The sequence below is a fragment of the Cherax quadricarinatus genome, chromosome 62 (assembly GCF_038502225.1).
Source record: "Cherax quadricarinatus isolate ZL_2023a chromosome 62, ASM3850222v1, whole genome shotgun sequence".
NCBI classification, from domain to species: Eukaryota; Metazoa; Arthropoda; class Malacostraca; order Decapoda; family Parastacidae; genus Cherax; species Cherax quadricarinatus.
This window is the reverse complement of record NC_091353.1, coordinates 10,643,204-10,658,711: the sequence shown is the minus strand read 5'-3', so window position 1 is coordinate 10,658,711 and position 15,508 is coordinate 10,643,204. Positions and strand designations below refer to the sequence as shown.

Below are 15,508 nucleotides of genomic sequence, written 5' to 3'. Positions count from 1 at the left end.
GGGCGAAACGTTTCCACAATAAAGATACCCAAATGTTGCACTTGTCTCTTAGTGGTACAGTGGAACCTCTGTATTCGGAGTTAATTGATTCTTGAGGTGTTGTGAATACTGAATCCATTTTTCCCATAAGAAATAATGTAAATTGGATTAATTCGTTCCAGACCTCGAAAGTTAATCTTCACAATACTTTTAAGTCACAATATTTTTAAGCAAGAAATCATACATTAACGTTGCAAGAATTTACACTCCTGTTGACACATTAGCACTTTTGCGCCTTTGTTTTTTGATAATAGAAAATAGGGTATATGTTGACGTGCCATATTCCTCGGCACGTCAACAAGACGTTTTACATTTTCCAGTTTCAAATAAGTTCCTGGTGGTTCTTACAGCTTTCCTTTCAGTTTTTTCTTCATTATTCGAGGTTATGATCACTTATTTTCAATTAAAAATAAAATAACTGCTATACAAAAAATAACAATTTAATCACAGCTCGAAAAGCAGCATCGTTCTGGCATTTGTGAATCTCGGTACTTTCTTTCCTAGATTTTTTTCCGAATTCTGGATTTTACGAAAAAAGATGTATTTGAATACAAAGGTTCTACTGTGTTTTGTAATTGATCTTGTTAGAGATAAGATCTCCAAGATTATTTAGAGGAACGTTAACCGGAACACCTTCCATGATTCGGTTAACGTCTGTTAGATTTATTCCTCATTTGCTACGAGTTCAAGATATTGCTTGTCAGGAAACAGGACAAGTGTTTCCTGACGCTGGTCTTCAGGTTAGGTTAGGTAAGGTTTGTAAGGAAACAGAACAAGTGTTTCCTGATGCTGGTCTTCAGGTCAGGAAACAGAACAAGTTTTCAGGTCTTCAGGTTAGGTTAAAGGTTTGTCAGGAAACAGAACAAGTGTTTCCTGACGCTGGTCTTCAGGTTAGGTTAGGTAAGGTTTGTCAGGAAACAGGACAAGTGTTTCCTGACGCTGGTCTTCAGGTTAGGTTAGGTAAGGTTTGTCAGGAAACAGAACAAGTGTTTCCTGATGCTGGTCTTCAGGTTAGGTTAGGTAAGGTTTGTCAGGAAACAGAACAAGTGTTTCCTGACGCTGGTCTTCAGGTTAGGTTAGGTAAGGTTTGTCAGGAAACAGAACAAGTGTTTCCTGATGCTGGTCTTCAGGTTAGGTTAGGTAAGGTTTATCAGGAAGCAGAACAAGTGTTTCCTGATGCTGGTCTTCAGGTTAGGTTAGGTAAGGTTTGTCAGGAAACAGGACAAGTGTTTCCTGACACTGGTCTTCAGGTTAGGTTAGGTAAGGTTTGTCAGGAAACAGGACAAGTGTTTCCTGACGCTGGTCTTCAGGTTAGGTTAGGTAAGGTTTGTCAGGAAACAGAACAAGTGTTTCCTGACAAGGTTAGGTTAGGTAAGGTTTGTCAGGAAACAGGACAAGTGACACTGGTCTTCAGGTTAGGTTAGGTAAGGTTTGTCAGGAAACAGGACAGTGACAGGTTAGGTTAGGTTTTGTCAGGAAACAGAACAAGTGTTTCCTGACACTGGTCTTCAGGTTAGGTTAGGTAAGGTTTGTCAGGAAACAGAACAAGTGTTTCCTGACACTGGTCTTCAGGTTAGGTTAGGTAAGGTTTGTCAGGAAACTGACAAGTGTTTTGTCAGGAAACTGGTCTTCAGGTTAGGTTAGGTAAGGTTTGTCAGGAAACAGGACAAGTGTTTCCTGACACTGGTCTTCAGGTTAGGTTAGGTAAGGTTTGTCAGGAAACAGGACAAGTGTTTCCTGACGCTGGTCTTCAGGTTAGGTTAGGTAAGGTTTGTCAGGAAACAGGACAAGTGTTTCCTGACGCTGGTCTTCAGGTTAGGTTAGGTAAGGTTTGTCAGGAAACAGAACAAGTGTTTCCTGACGCTGGTCTTCAGGTTAGGTTAGGTAAGGTTTGTCAGGAAACAGGACAAGTGTTTCCTGACGCTGGTCTTCAGGTTAGGTTAGGTAAGGTTTGTCAGGAAACAGGACAAGTGTTTCCTGACGCTGGTCTTCAGGTTAGGTTAGGTAAGGTTTGTCAGGAAACAGAACAAGTGTTTCCTGACGCTGGTCTTCAGGTTAGGTTAGGTAAGGTTTGTCAGGAAACAGGACAAGTGTTTCCTGACGCTGGTCTTCAGGTTAGGTTAGGTAAGGTTTGTCAGGAAACAGGACAAGTGTTTCCTGACGCTGGTCTTCAGGTTAGGTTAGGTAAGGTTTGTCAGGAAACAGGAACAAGTGTTTCCTGACGCTGGTCTTCAGGTTAGGTTAGGTAAGGTTTGTCAGGAAACAGAACAAGTGTTTCCTGACGCTGGTCTTCAGGTTAGGTTAGGTAAGGTTTGTCAGGAAACAGGACAAGTGTTTCCTGACGCTGGTCTTCAGGTTAGGTTAGGTAAGGTTTGTCAGGAAACAGGACAAGTGTTTCCTGACGCTGGTCTTCAGGTTAGGTTAGGTAAGGTTTGTCAGGAAACAGGACAAGTGTTTCCTGACGCTGGTCTTCAGGTTAGGTTAGGTAAGGTTTGTCAGGAAACAGAACAAGTGTTTCCTGACGCTGGTCTTCAGGTTAGGTTAGGTAAGGTTTGTCAGGAAACAGAACAAGTGTTTCCTGACGCTGGTCTTCAGGTTAGGTTAGGTAAGGTTTGTCAGGAAACTGGACAAGTGTTTCCTGACGCTGGTCTTCAGGTTAGGTTAGGTAAGGTTTGTCAGGAAACAGAACAAGTGTTTCCTGACGCTGGTCTCAGTCATATGATGACACAGCTGGAACTCCTGGTCATCTGACCAAGACCTTCTACTGGCTTACCACTCCACAACTTCAAAATTTATGGTCATATTTAAAACAGTTTAGTGACTTTTTATTAAAAATTAATTAAATGACAATTCAATGATTGATTTTTTTTAATATTTAGTTATCAATTAATTTTAATTACAGAGAAAACTGTATTTAATACATAAATATGGATATCAAGGCGACTGACTCAAAATTAATTATTTTTTCCCAGGATAACACCTGACAGGTAATGATGAATGTTAGAATTACGTATTAAGTAAATAAATACAATAAATGACTGTGTTAACTAAATAATGCTGCTACGATGTCAGTAAATGGTTAATTATCACTGTTAACTTACTTAATAAAAACTAATGTTGACGCTCACTTCTTGGACCCATTATATGCCTCTGAAATACTGTGACTACCGTCCATGGGGTGTGTGTGGGGTGACTACCGTCCATGGGGTGTGTGTGGGGTGACTACCGTCCATGGGGTGTGTGGGGTGACTACCGTCAATGGGGTGTGTGTGGGGTGACTACCGTCCATGGGGTGTGTGTGGGGTGACTACCGTCCATGGGGTGTGTGTGGGGTGACTAGCGTCCATGGGGTGTGTGTGGGGTGACTACCGTCCATGGGGTGTGTGTGGGGAGACTACCGTCCATACGATGTGGGGGGTGACTACCGTCCATGGGGTGTGTGTGGGGAGACTACCGTCCATACGATGTGGGGGGTGACTACCGTCCATGGGGTGTGTGTGGGGAGACTACCGTCCATACGATGTGGGCGGTGACTACCGTCCATGGGGTGTGTGTGGGGTGACTACCGTCCATACGATGTGTGGGGTGACTACCGTCCATGGGGTGTGTGTGGAGTGACTACCGTCCATACGATGTGTGTGGGGTGACTACCGTCCATACGATGTGTGTGGGGTGACTACCGTCCATACGATGTGTGTGGGGTGACTACCGTCCATACGATGTGTGTGGGGTGACTACCGTCCATACGATGTGTGGGGTGACTACAGTCCATACGATGTGTGTGGGGTGACTACCGTCCATACGATGTGTGTGGGGTGACTACCGTCCATACGATGTGTGTGGGGTGACTACCGTCCATACGATGTGTGTGGGGTGACTACCGTCCATACGATGTGTGGGGTGACTACCGTCCATACGATGTGTGTGGGGTGACTACCGTCCATACGATGTGTGTGGGGTGACTACCGTCCATACGATGTGTGTGGGGTGACTACCGTCCATACGATGTGTGTGGGGTGACTACCGTCCATACGATGTGTGTGGGGTGACTACCGTCCATACGATGTGTGGGGTGACTACAGTCCATACGATGTGTGGGGTGACTACAGTCCATACGATGTGTGTGGGGTGACTACCGTCCATACGATGTGTGTGGGGTGACTACCGTCCATACGATGTGTGGGGTGACTACCGTCCATACGATGTGTGTGGGGTGACTACCGTCCATACGATGTATGGGGTGATTACCGTCCATACAATGTGTGGGGTGACTGCCGTCCATAGGATGGGTGTGGGGTGATTACCGTCCATAGGATGTGTGTGGGGTGACTACAGTCCATAGGATGTGTGTGGGGTGACTACCGTCCATAGGATGTGTGTGGGGTGACTACCGTCCATACGATGTGTGTGGGGTGACTACCGTCCATAGGATGTGTGTGGGGTGACTACCGTCCATAGGAAGTGTGTGGGGTGACTACCGTCCATGCGATGTGTGTGTGGTGACTATCGTCCATAGGATGTATGGGGTGACTACCGTCCATACAATGTATGGGGTGACTACCGTCCATAGGATGTATGGGGTGACTACCGTTCATACGATGTATGGGGTGACTACCGTCCATACGATGTGTGTGGGGTGACTACCGTCCATACAATGTGTGGGGTGACTACCGTCCATACAATGTGTGGGGTGACTACCGTCCATAGGATGGGTGTGGGGTGATTACCGTCCATAGGATGTGTGTGGGGTGACTACCGTCCATAGGATGGGTGAGGGGTGACTACCGTCCATACAATGTGTGGGGTGACTACCGTCCATAGGATTGGTGTGGGGTGATTACCGTCCATAGGATGTGTGTGAGGTGACTACCTTCCATAGGATGTGTGTGGGGTGACTACCGTCCATAGGATGTGTGTGGGGTGACTACCGTCCATAGGATGTGTGTGGGGTGACTACCGTCCATACGATGTATGGGGTGATTACCGTCCATACAATGTGTGGGGTGACTACCGTCCATAGGATGGGTGTGGGGTGATTACCGTCCATAGGATGTGTGTGAGGTGACTACCTTCCATAGGATGTGTGTGGGGTGACTACAGTCCATAGGATGTGTGTGGGGTGACTACCGTCCATAGGATGTGCGTGGGGTGACTACCGTCCATACGATGTGTGTGGGGTGACTACCGTCCATACGATGTGTGTGGGGTGACTACCGTCCATGCGATGTGTGTGGGGTGACTACCGTCCATACGATGTGTGTGGGGTGACTACCGTCCATACGATGTGTGTGGGGTGACTACCGTCCATACGATGTGTGTGGGTGACTACCGTCCATACGATGTGTGGGGTGACTTCCGTCCATACGATGTGTGGGGTGACTACCGTCCATACGATGTGTGTGGGGTGACTACCGTCCATACGATGTGTGGGGTGACTACCGTCCATACGATGTGTGGGGTGACTACCGTCCATACGATGTGTGTGGGGTGACTACCGTCCATACTATGCGTGGGGTGACTACCGTCCATAGGATGTATGGGGTGACTACCGTCCATAGGATGTATGTGGGGTGACTACCGTCCATACGATGTGTGTGGAGTGACTACCGTCCATACGATGTGTGGGGTGACTACCGTCCATACGATGTGTGTGGGGTGACTACCGTCCATACGATGTGTGGGGTGACTACCGTCCATACGATGTGTGGGGTGACTACCGTCCATACGATGTGTGGGGTGACTACCGCCCATACGATGTGTGTGGGGTGACTACCGTCCATAGGATGTATGGGGGGACTACCGTCCATAGGATGTATGGGGTGACTACCGTCCATAGGATGTATGGGGTGACTACCGTCCATACGATGAACGGGGTGACTACCGTCCATAGGATGTATGGGGTGACTACCGTCCATACAATGTGTGGGGTGACTACCGTCCATAGGATGGGTGTGGGGTGATTACCGTCCATAGGATGTGTGTGGGGTAACTACCGTCCATAGGATGTGTGTGGGGTGACTACCGTCCATAGGATGTGTGTGAGATGACTACCGTCCATAGGATGTGTGTGGGGTAACTACCGTCTATAGGATGTGTGTGGGGTGACTGCCGTCCATAGGATGTGTGTGTTGGGTGACTACCGTCCATAGGATGTGTGTGGGGTGACTACCGTCCATAGGATGGGTGTGAGGTGACTACCGTCCATAGGATGTGTGTGAGTTGACTGCCGTCCATAGGATGTGTGTGTTGGGTGACTACCGTCCATAGGATAGGTGTTAGGTGACTTCCGTCTGTAGGATGTGTGTGAGGTGACTGCCGTCCATAGGATGTGTGTGAGATGACTACCGTCCATAGGATGTGTGTGGGGTGACTACCGTCCATAGGATGGGTGTGAGGTGACTACCGTCGATAGGATGTGTGAGGTGACTACCGTCCATAGGATGTGTGTGAGGTGACAACCGTCCATAGGATGTGTGTGAGGTGACTACCGTCCATAGGATGGGTGTGTGGTGACTACCGTCCATAGGATGTGTGTATGGTGACTACCGTCCATAGGATGGGTGTGGGGTGACTACCGTCCATAGGATGGGTGTGGGGTGATTACCGTCCATAGGATGTGTGTGGGGTGACTACCGTCCATAGGATGTGTGGGATGACTGCCATCCATAGGATGTGTGGGGTGACTACCGTCCATAGGATGGGTGTGGGGTGACTACCGTCCATGGGATGTGTGGGGTGACTACCGTCCATAGGATGGGTGTGGGGTGACTACCGCCCATAGGATGTGTGTGGGGTGACTACCGTCCATAGGATGGGTATGGGGTGACTACCGTCCATGGGATGTGTGGGGTGACTACCGTCCATAGGATGGGTGTGGGGTGACTACCGCCCATAGGATGTGTGTGGGGTGACTACCGTCCATAGGATGGGTATGGGGTGACTACCGTCCATGGGATGTGTGGGGTGACTACCGTCCATAGGATGGGTGTGGGGTGACTACCGCCCATAGGATGTGTGTGGGATGACTACCGTCCATAGGATGTGTGTGGGGTGACTACCGTCCATAGGTTGTGTGTGGGGTGACTACCGTCCATAGGATGTGTGTGGGGTGACTACCATCCATAGGATGGGTATGGGGTGACTACCGTCCATAGGATGGGTATGGGATAACTACTGTCTACAGGATGGGTATGACTGATAGAAATTAGGTGTGGGAGGCCTTGTATCACTGATATGTGGATTAGGTCACTTGACTGCTGTCTTAGGTATATCCCAAGGGGGATACTGGGGATATGCCTAAGAGAGATACTGGGTGGTATACCCAAGAGGGATACTGGGCGGTATACCTTGGAGGGATACCGGGGTATACCTAAGAGGGATACTGGGTGGTTTACCTTGGAGGGATACCGGGGTATACCTAAGAGGGATACTGGGTGGTATACCTTGGAGGGATACCGGGGTATACCTAAGAGGGATACTGGGTGGTTTACCTTGGAGGGATACCGGGGTATACCTAAGAGGGATACTTGGTGGTATACCTTGGAGGGATACCGGGGTATACCTAAGAGGGATACTTGGTGGTATACCTTGGAGGGATACCGGGGTATACCTAAGAGGGATACTTGGTGGTATACCTTGGAGGGATACCGGGGTATACCTTGCCGATGACAACATGGTGACCGTCGGTCAGCACGACAATAAAACCACTGGTTGTCTAGACTAATTAAGGAGTTTTGCTTCAAGACAACATCGCTTGTGTAGGCCAGTTTGCCTGGTGGAGTTTAAATGTTTTAGTTACTTGCTGGTTTAGCTTTAAGGTTTAATCAGATATTACAAAAACCACAGTGGAAATAAGTCACTGACTTTTCTTTGGGTTATCGTGGCGGGTAATTCACACATATGTTACTATGTATGATAATTTGTGTTATTGTAGGTATGTATACCATTATAAGCATACTAGTTACTGGTTATTTGATAACGTAAGGAGAGGTCAGGCTAGTAATCAAAGAGAGTGATTCCTGGAATCAACACTGACAGTGGTTTCTGTCCAGAAATGTGGTAGTATCAACAAATGAGGTGCGTTGGTCAACTGGGTGTTACTACACAGGTCAGCATTGGTGACCTTTTCCACACATGACTTCTCTTACTCTATATATATTGATAATGTCTTACGCCCTGTGTAGGAGTGAAAAGCTTTCCCGTGGGCGAAATGTGTCGTAATAAAATGTACTAGTAGTGTTGAACGAGTGTTTTACCTATATCCTCTTCCATACTCCCTCTCTCCCTTTCACCAGCCTTTCCCACCTCTCTTTCTCACTCCATCATCCTTTCCTTCCTTCGTTCCATCCCCATCTTTATCAATCTTCCCTCCCTCCTTTTCCCCTAAATCCTCTTCCTTTCCGTCTTCATGGGCCTTCATCTTCTCCTCTTCCTGTTTTGTCTTCTCTTCCATCTCCCCTTCTCTCTTCTTCCTCTCCCATGGCGCCTCATCATCCATAGACCCATCGTCATCAAAAATATGAACATCGAGTTTTGTGATGAGGCTGTGGAAGATGAAGACAATAGAGAAGGCCAGGAGAAGAGGGATGCTGATAGTCTTCAGCCAGTCCTTGATGCTGCAGGGCAGAGATAACGTTGGATATAATAAGGCAGCAAGAGTCGCGGGTTTAAAAAAGATGCTGGATAACACTTGTCTGGAAATAAGTTACAGATAAGTGAAATAATCATTTAAGTAGAGTCTTTGAAGTTACTTGGGTAACGTTACATCAAGTATCGTCACAGAAATATACAGGGAAGACACTACAGCAGAAGTCCCTATGACCTATATCGATGCTATACGATGTAAAGTATTAATAACTTTGGTCTATAATTCTCTCTAGGTTTCCAAACTTTAGTAAAGATACCCATCAATACCCAACTGTGGTACTTGTGTCTTAATCAAGGATGTAATTAGGTAACGGAATAGGTAATCACCTACTTGTAAGGCTGGTCCGTGATGTAATAAGGTGTCTTAACAAGTCGACGACTGGAGGAGGTGATAATAAGGTCCTGTAAGGGTCTGTTGTTGTAGTCTGTAGCCACAGACTCCATGTGGTAGAGTACAGACATCCCTTCAACCAGCTGTCAGGGTATAGCCAGCTGTTAGTTGTACTGGTAGTACTGGAGCGCTGGTATCTGTGTACTGGGATATGCTGGGTACTGGTGGATTTGATGCTAGTGTAGTGGGGAATGTTGGTGGTACCAGGACTTGACGCTGGTGTACTGGGGAATGTTGGTGGTACCAGGACCTGATGCTGGTGTACTGGGGAATGTTGGTGGTACCAGGACCTGAAGCTGGTGTACTGGGGAATGTTGGTGGTACCAGGACCTGAAGCTGGTGTACTGGGGAATGTTGGTGGTACCAGGGCTTGATGCTGGTGTATTGGGGAATGTTGGTGGTACCAGGACCTGATGCTGGTGTACTGGGAATGTTGGTGGTACCAGGGCTTGATGCTGGTGTACTGGGAATGTTGGTGGTACCAGGACCTGATGCTGGTGTACTGAGGAATTGTTATGGGGCTATAGGACCCAACATGTATTTATGTATCTGTAACAGTTACTCTGGAGTACCTAATTATATTGAATTGATGGGGACTCTGCTCTAAATGTCATAAGGGCTGATCACCCTTATGACTGTAAGGCAGCTGAGTCAAGTCTGTTTTTCTCAATATAATAGGTTATACTATAGACACACACACACACAATTTAAGTAAGTAGTTTATAAAGTTGTATTTCTTTTTGTAAAAGTAAAATTAAGGTGTGGTAGAATTGTGGTAACTGGAGAATTGTGTTTGGCAACAGTCTTTTGTTTTTTAGTGGGTGTGGGAGGAGCTTAGCTAGGCCCCTCCCTCTCTCTCACTTTTTTGTTGACTTCAAACTGGGAGGACCTCTGGGTCCTTCTTCCATTTTTGGGGGGCATTACGTGTGCTCCAGGGGTGAGTTTTTATAACTTAAGTTGTGGCCATCATACCCAGGGTGACTAAAGTTTGTCAAAACACTAGTTAGCCCAGAGTTATGTCAAGTAGAGAGAAGGGCATTGTTGAAATGTACCATGTGGACTGTCCTAGGAGAGCAGCTAAGGAATATGTAGGCTTATGTTTTGAATATGTGAATGCTGTACTTGTATATTCTGTACATATCTATTTAGAATACAGTTATATTTTTATAGTAGTAGTTTAAATAACCTGTGAAGAGGGCTGGTGAAAGGATCAGAGACACTGAGGATGATCAGTCATGATGTAAGTATTACCCTAGACATAAGGCCTTTATGTAAAAATTACCCCACACTAGAATATGTAGTGAGAACCTTACTGTCAAAGTATAAGGGATAACAACATAACAACGTAACAGGAATGTTGTTGGTACCATGACTTAATGCTGGTGCACTGGGGAATGTTGGTGGTACCAGGACCTGATGCTAGTGTACTGGTGAATGTTGCTGGTACCAGGACTTGATGCTGGTGCACTGGGGAATGTTGGTGGTACCAGGACCTGATGCTGGTGAACTGGTGAATGTTGCTGGTACCAGGACTTGATGCTGGTGCACTGGGGAATGTTGCTGGTACCATGACTTGATGCTGGTGTACTGGGGAATGTTGCTGGTACCATGACTTGATGCTGGTGTACTGGGGAATGTTGCTGGTACCAGGACCTGATGCTGGTGTACTGGGGAATGTTGCTGGTACCAGGACTTGATGCTGGTGTACTGGTGAATGTTGCTGGTACCAGGCTTGATGCTGGTGCACTGGGGAATGTTGCTGGTACCAGGACTTGATGCTGGTGCACTGGTGAATGTTGTTGGTACCATGACTTGATGCTGGTGCACTGGGGAATGTTGCTGGTACCAGAACCTGATGCTAGTGTACTGGTGAATGTTGCTGGTACCATGACTTGATGCTGGTGTACTGGGGAATGTTGCTGGTACCAGGACCTGATGCTGGTGTACTGGGGAATGTTGCTGGTACCAGGACTTGATGCTGGTGTACTGGTGAATGTTGCTGGTACCAGGCTTGATGCTGGTGCACTGGGGAATGTTGCTGGTACCAGGACTTGATGCTGGTGTACTGGGGAATGTTGGTGGTACCAGGACTTGATGCTGGTGCACTGGGGAATGTTGCTGGAACCAGAACCTGATGCTAGTGTACTGGTGAATGTTGCTGGTACCATGACTTGATGCTGGTGTACTGGGGAATGTTGCTGGTACCAGGACCTGATGCTGGTGTACTGGGGAATGTTGCTGGTACCAGGACTTGATGCTGGTGTACTGGTGAATGTTGCTGGTACCAGGCTTGATGCTGGTGCACTGGGGAATGTTGCTGGTACCAGGACTTGATGCTGGTGTACTGGGGAATGTTGGTGGTACCAGGACTTGATGCTGGTGTACTGGTGAATGTTGCTGGTACCAGGAACTGATGCTGGTGTACTGGTGAATGTTGCTGGTACCAGGACTTGATGCTGGTGTACTGGTGAATGTTGCTGGTACCAGGACCTGATGCTGGTGTACTGGGGAATGTTGCTGGTACCAGGACTTGATGCTGGTGTACTGGTGAATGTTGCTGGTACCAGGAGTTGATGCTGGTGTACTGGGGAATGTTGCTGGTACCAGGACTTGATGCTGGTGTACTGGTGAATGTTGCTGGTACCAGGACTTGATGCTGGTGCACTGGGGAATGTTGCTGTTACCAGGACTTGATGCTGGTGTACTGAGGAATGTTGGTGGTACCAGGACCTGATGCTGGTGTACTGGTGAATGTTGCTGGTACCAGGACTTGATGCTGGTGCACTGGGGAATGTTGGTGGTACCAGGACCTGATGCTGGTGTACTGGGGAATGTTGGTGGTACCAGGACCTGATGCTAGTGTACTGGGGAATGTTGGTGGTACCAGGACCTGATGCTGGTGTTCTGGAGAATGTTGGTGGTACCAGGACTTGATGCTGGTGTACTGGGGAATGTTGGTGGTACCAGGACCTGATGCTAGTGTACTGGGGAATGTTGGTGGTACCAGGACCTGATACTAGTGTTCTGGGGAATGTTGGTGGTACCAGGACCTGATGCTAATGTGCTGGGGAATGTTGGTGGTACCAGGACCTGATGCTGGTGTTCTGGGGAATGTTGGTGGTACCAGGACTTGATGCTGGTGTACTGGGGAATGTTGGTGGTACCAGGACCTGATGCTGGTGTACTGGGGAATGTTGGTGGTACCAGGACCTGATACTAGTGTACTGGGGAATGTTGGTGGTACCAGGACCTGATGCTGGTGTTCTGGAGAATGTTGGTGGTACCAGGACTTGATGCTGGTGTACTGGGGAATGTTGGTGGTACCAGGACCTGATGCTAATGTGCTGGGGAATGTTGGTAGTACCAGGACCTGATTCTGGTGTACTGGGGAATGTTGGTAGTACCAGGACCTGATGCTGGTGTACTGAGGAATGTTGGTGGTACCAGGACGTGATGCTAGTGTACTGGGGAATGTTGGTGGTACCAGGACCTGATGCTGGTGTACTGGGGAATGTTGGTGGTTCCATGACCTGATGCTAGTGTACTGGGGAATGTTGGTGGTACCAGGACTTGATGCCAGTGTACTGGGGAATGTTGGTGGTACCAGGACCTGATGCTAGTGTACTGGGGGAATGTTGGTGATTCCATCACCTGATGCTAGTGTACTGGGGAATGTTGGTGGTACCAGGACTTGATGCCAGTGTACTGGGGAATGTTGGTGGTACCAGGACCTGATGCTAGTGTACTGGGGAATGTTGGTGGTACCAGGACCTGATGCTAGTGTACTGGGGAATGTTGGTGGTACCAGGACTTGAAGCTTGTGTTCTGAGGAATGTTGGTGGTACCAGGACCTGATTCTGGTGTACTGGGGAATGTTGGTGGTACCAGGACTTGATGCTAGTGTACTGGGGAATGTTGGTGGTACCAGGACTTGATGCTAGTGTACTGGGGAATGTTGGTGGTACCAGGACTTGATGCTGGTGTACTGGGGAATGTTGGTGGTACCTGAACCTGATGCTAGTGTACTGGGGAATGTTGTTTTTGCCAAGACTTGATGCTGGTGTACCGGGAAATGCTGTGTACTGGTGGTAGTATACCCTGTATTACTGGTGTACTGAGGTATACTGAGTATTCTGAAGCCAGCATAATGACGGTTTACTGGAGGAGTGTACTGGAGGAGTGTACTGGAGGAGTGTACTGGAGGAGTGTACTGGAGGAGTGTACTGGAGGAGTGTACTGGAGTAGTGTACTGGAGGAGTGTACTGGAGGAGTGTACTGGGGTCTCAAACCTATATTTTGAGGTTAACCTTAAGGGATACTGAGGTATACAATAGGAAATACAAAGGTATATTTTGAGGGGTATTTGTGGTATACCGAGTGGAATATTGGGGAGTACACCTTGGGAATTCTCTGGGTACACTTCGAGGGATACCGGCCTAATCCTTGCAAGATATTAGGGGTATACCTCGAGGGATACCGGGATAATCCTTGCAAGATATTGGGGGTATACCTCGAGGGATACCGGGCTAATCCTTGGCGTACCTTGAGAGATACGTAGAGGGATAATGAGGTATACCTTTGAAAACTGGATGTATCTCGAGGGATACTAGGGTAGACTTTGGGAGACACTGGGTATATTTTGGGAGATACTGGGTATACCTAGAGGGATATTGTTGAATACCTGGGAGATTCTAGGTATACCTAGAGAGATACTAGGTGCTGGGGTACTGGGATATATCTTGGAAGATACTGGGGTAAACATTGTGGATCCTGTGGTATACCTTGGATGGATACTGGGTATACCTTGAGAGATACTGGGGTATACCTTTGGGATATGGGTATACCTAGAAGAATATTGTGGTATACCTTGGATGGATATTGTGGTATACTTTGGAGGGATACCGGAGTGTACACTTAAGGGATGCTGTTGGTATATCGTGGAGGGATACTGAGGTATACCTAGGTGAGATACTGGGTGGTGCATTTTGGAGGGATACTGGGCGGTATACCTTGGAGGGATACTGGGTGGTATATCTTGGAGGGATACGGGGGTATACCTTGGAGGGATACTGGGTGGTATACCTTGGAGGGATACTGGGTGGTATATCTTGGAGGGATACTGGGTGGTATACCCTCTAGGGATATTGGATGGTATGTCTTTTAGGGATATTGAGGTATACCTTGGAGAGATTGAGGGTATACCTTGGAGGGATACTATGTGGTATGCCTAAGAGGGATACTGGGTGGTATATCTTTTAGAGATACTGGGTTGTATTCCTAAGAGGAATACTGGGTGGTATATCTGGGAGGGATACTGAAGTATACCTTGGAGGGATTGATGGCATGCCTTGGAGGGTTACCGGGTATATCTAAGAGGGATACTGGGTGGTATACCTATGAGGGATACTGGGTGGTATACCTAAGGGGGATACTGGGGATATACATAAAAGGGATACTGGGGATATGCATAAAAGGGATACTAGGTGATATACCCAAGAGGGATACTAGGTGGTATACCTAAGAGGGATACTGGGTGGTAAACATAAAGGGATATTGGGTGGTATACCTTGCCGAAGACAACATGGTGACCGTCCAGCCATGGGGTGGCTATGGTAGTCACAAAGAACTGACAACCATTGGTGTCCTTCCCTGAAAAATAATCCACACTCAGTGCCATGCGATGGGTTCTTGATCCAAGGTACTGGAGCTTCCTGTCAGTTCCTTAGATCAAAGCTGAAGTCACTTCCCATTCAAAGAGGGAGGAGGCTTATCCTCTGTGTGTGTGTGTGTGTGTGTGTGTGTGTGTGTGTGTGTGTGTGTGTGTGTGTGTGTGTGTGTGTGTGTGTGTGTGTGTTTGTGTGTGTGTGTGTGTGTGTGTGTGTGTGTGTATGTGTGTGTGTGTGTGTGTGTGTGTGTGTGTGTGTGTGTGTGTGTGTGTATGTGTGTGTGTGTACTCACTGGTCGCTACTAGGTCACTCTCCCTGAACTGTGAGCTTTATCATACCTCTGCTTAAAGCTATGTATGGATTCTGCCTCCACTACATCGCTTCCCAAACTATTCCACTTACTGACTACTCTGTGGCTGAAGAAACACTTCCTAGCATCCCTGTGATTCATCTGTGACTTCAACTTCCAACTGTGTCCCCTTGTTGCTGTGTCCCATCTCTGGAACATCCTGTCTTTGTCCACCTTGTCAATTCCTCTCAGTATTTTGTATGTCGTTATCATGTCTCCCGTATCTCTCCTGTCCTCCAGCGTCGTCAGGTTGATTTCCCTTAACCTCTCCTCGTAGAACATATGTAGACAGCCTGTACTGTCTGCACAGACAGTCCCTGCTGTCTGCCAGCTTAGTTCATATTTCGCGGCATTTTAGGTGCTGCCCTCTGTAGGCTCACCCACGTCAGTGGGAGGCTGAGCCCACCAGCCCTCACT

At 47.7% G+C, this 15,508-nt stretch overlaps 1 protein-coding gene across 1 annotated transcript in view; it reads right to left on the bottom strand.

Annotated features, from left to right (window-relative positions):
• Window positions 1-2,897: 2,897 nt before the first annotated feature.
• The window catches only part of LOC128687289 (uncharacterized), a 41,331-nt gene continuing 28,720 nt past the window's right edge, over window positions 2,898-15,508 (bottom strand). The window contains exons 4-6 of the mRNA XM_070098428.1: window positions 14,643-14,725; window positions 9,017-9,159; window positions 2,898-8,654 (exon numbers count right to left, since the gene is read on the bottom strand). Of these exons, the coding sequence (XP_069954529.1) occupies window positions 8,327-8,654; window positions 9,017-9,159; window positions 14,643-14,725 (554 nt within the window). The 3' untranslated portion in view covers window positions 2,898-8,326. The remainder of the gene's footprint in view (window positions 8,655-9,016; window positions 9,160-14,642; window positions 14,726-15,508) is intronic.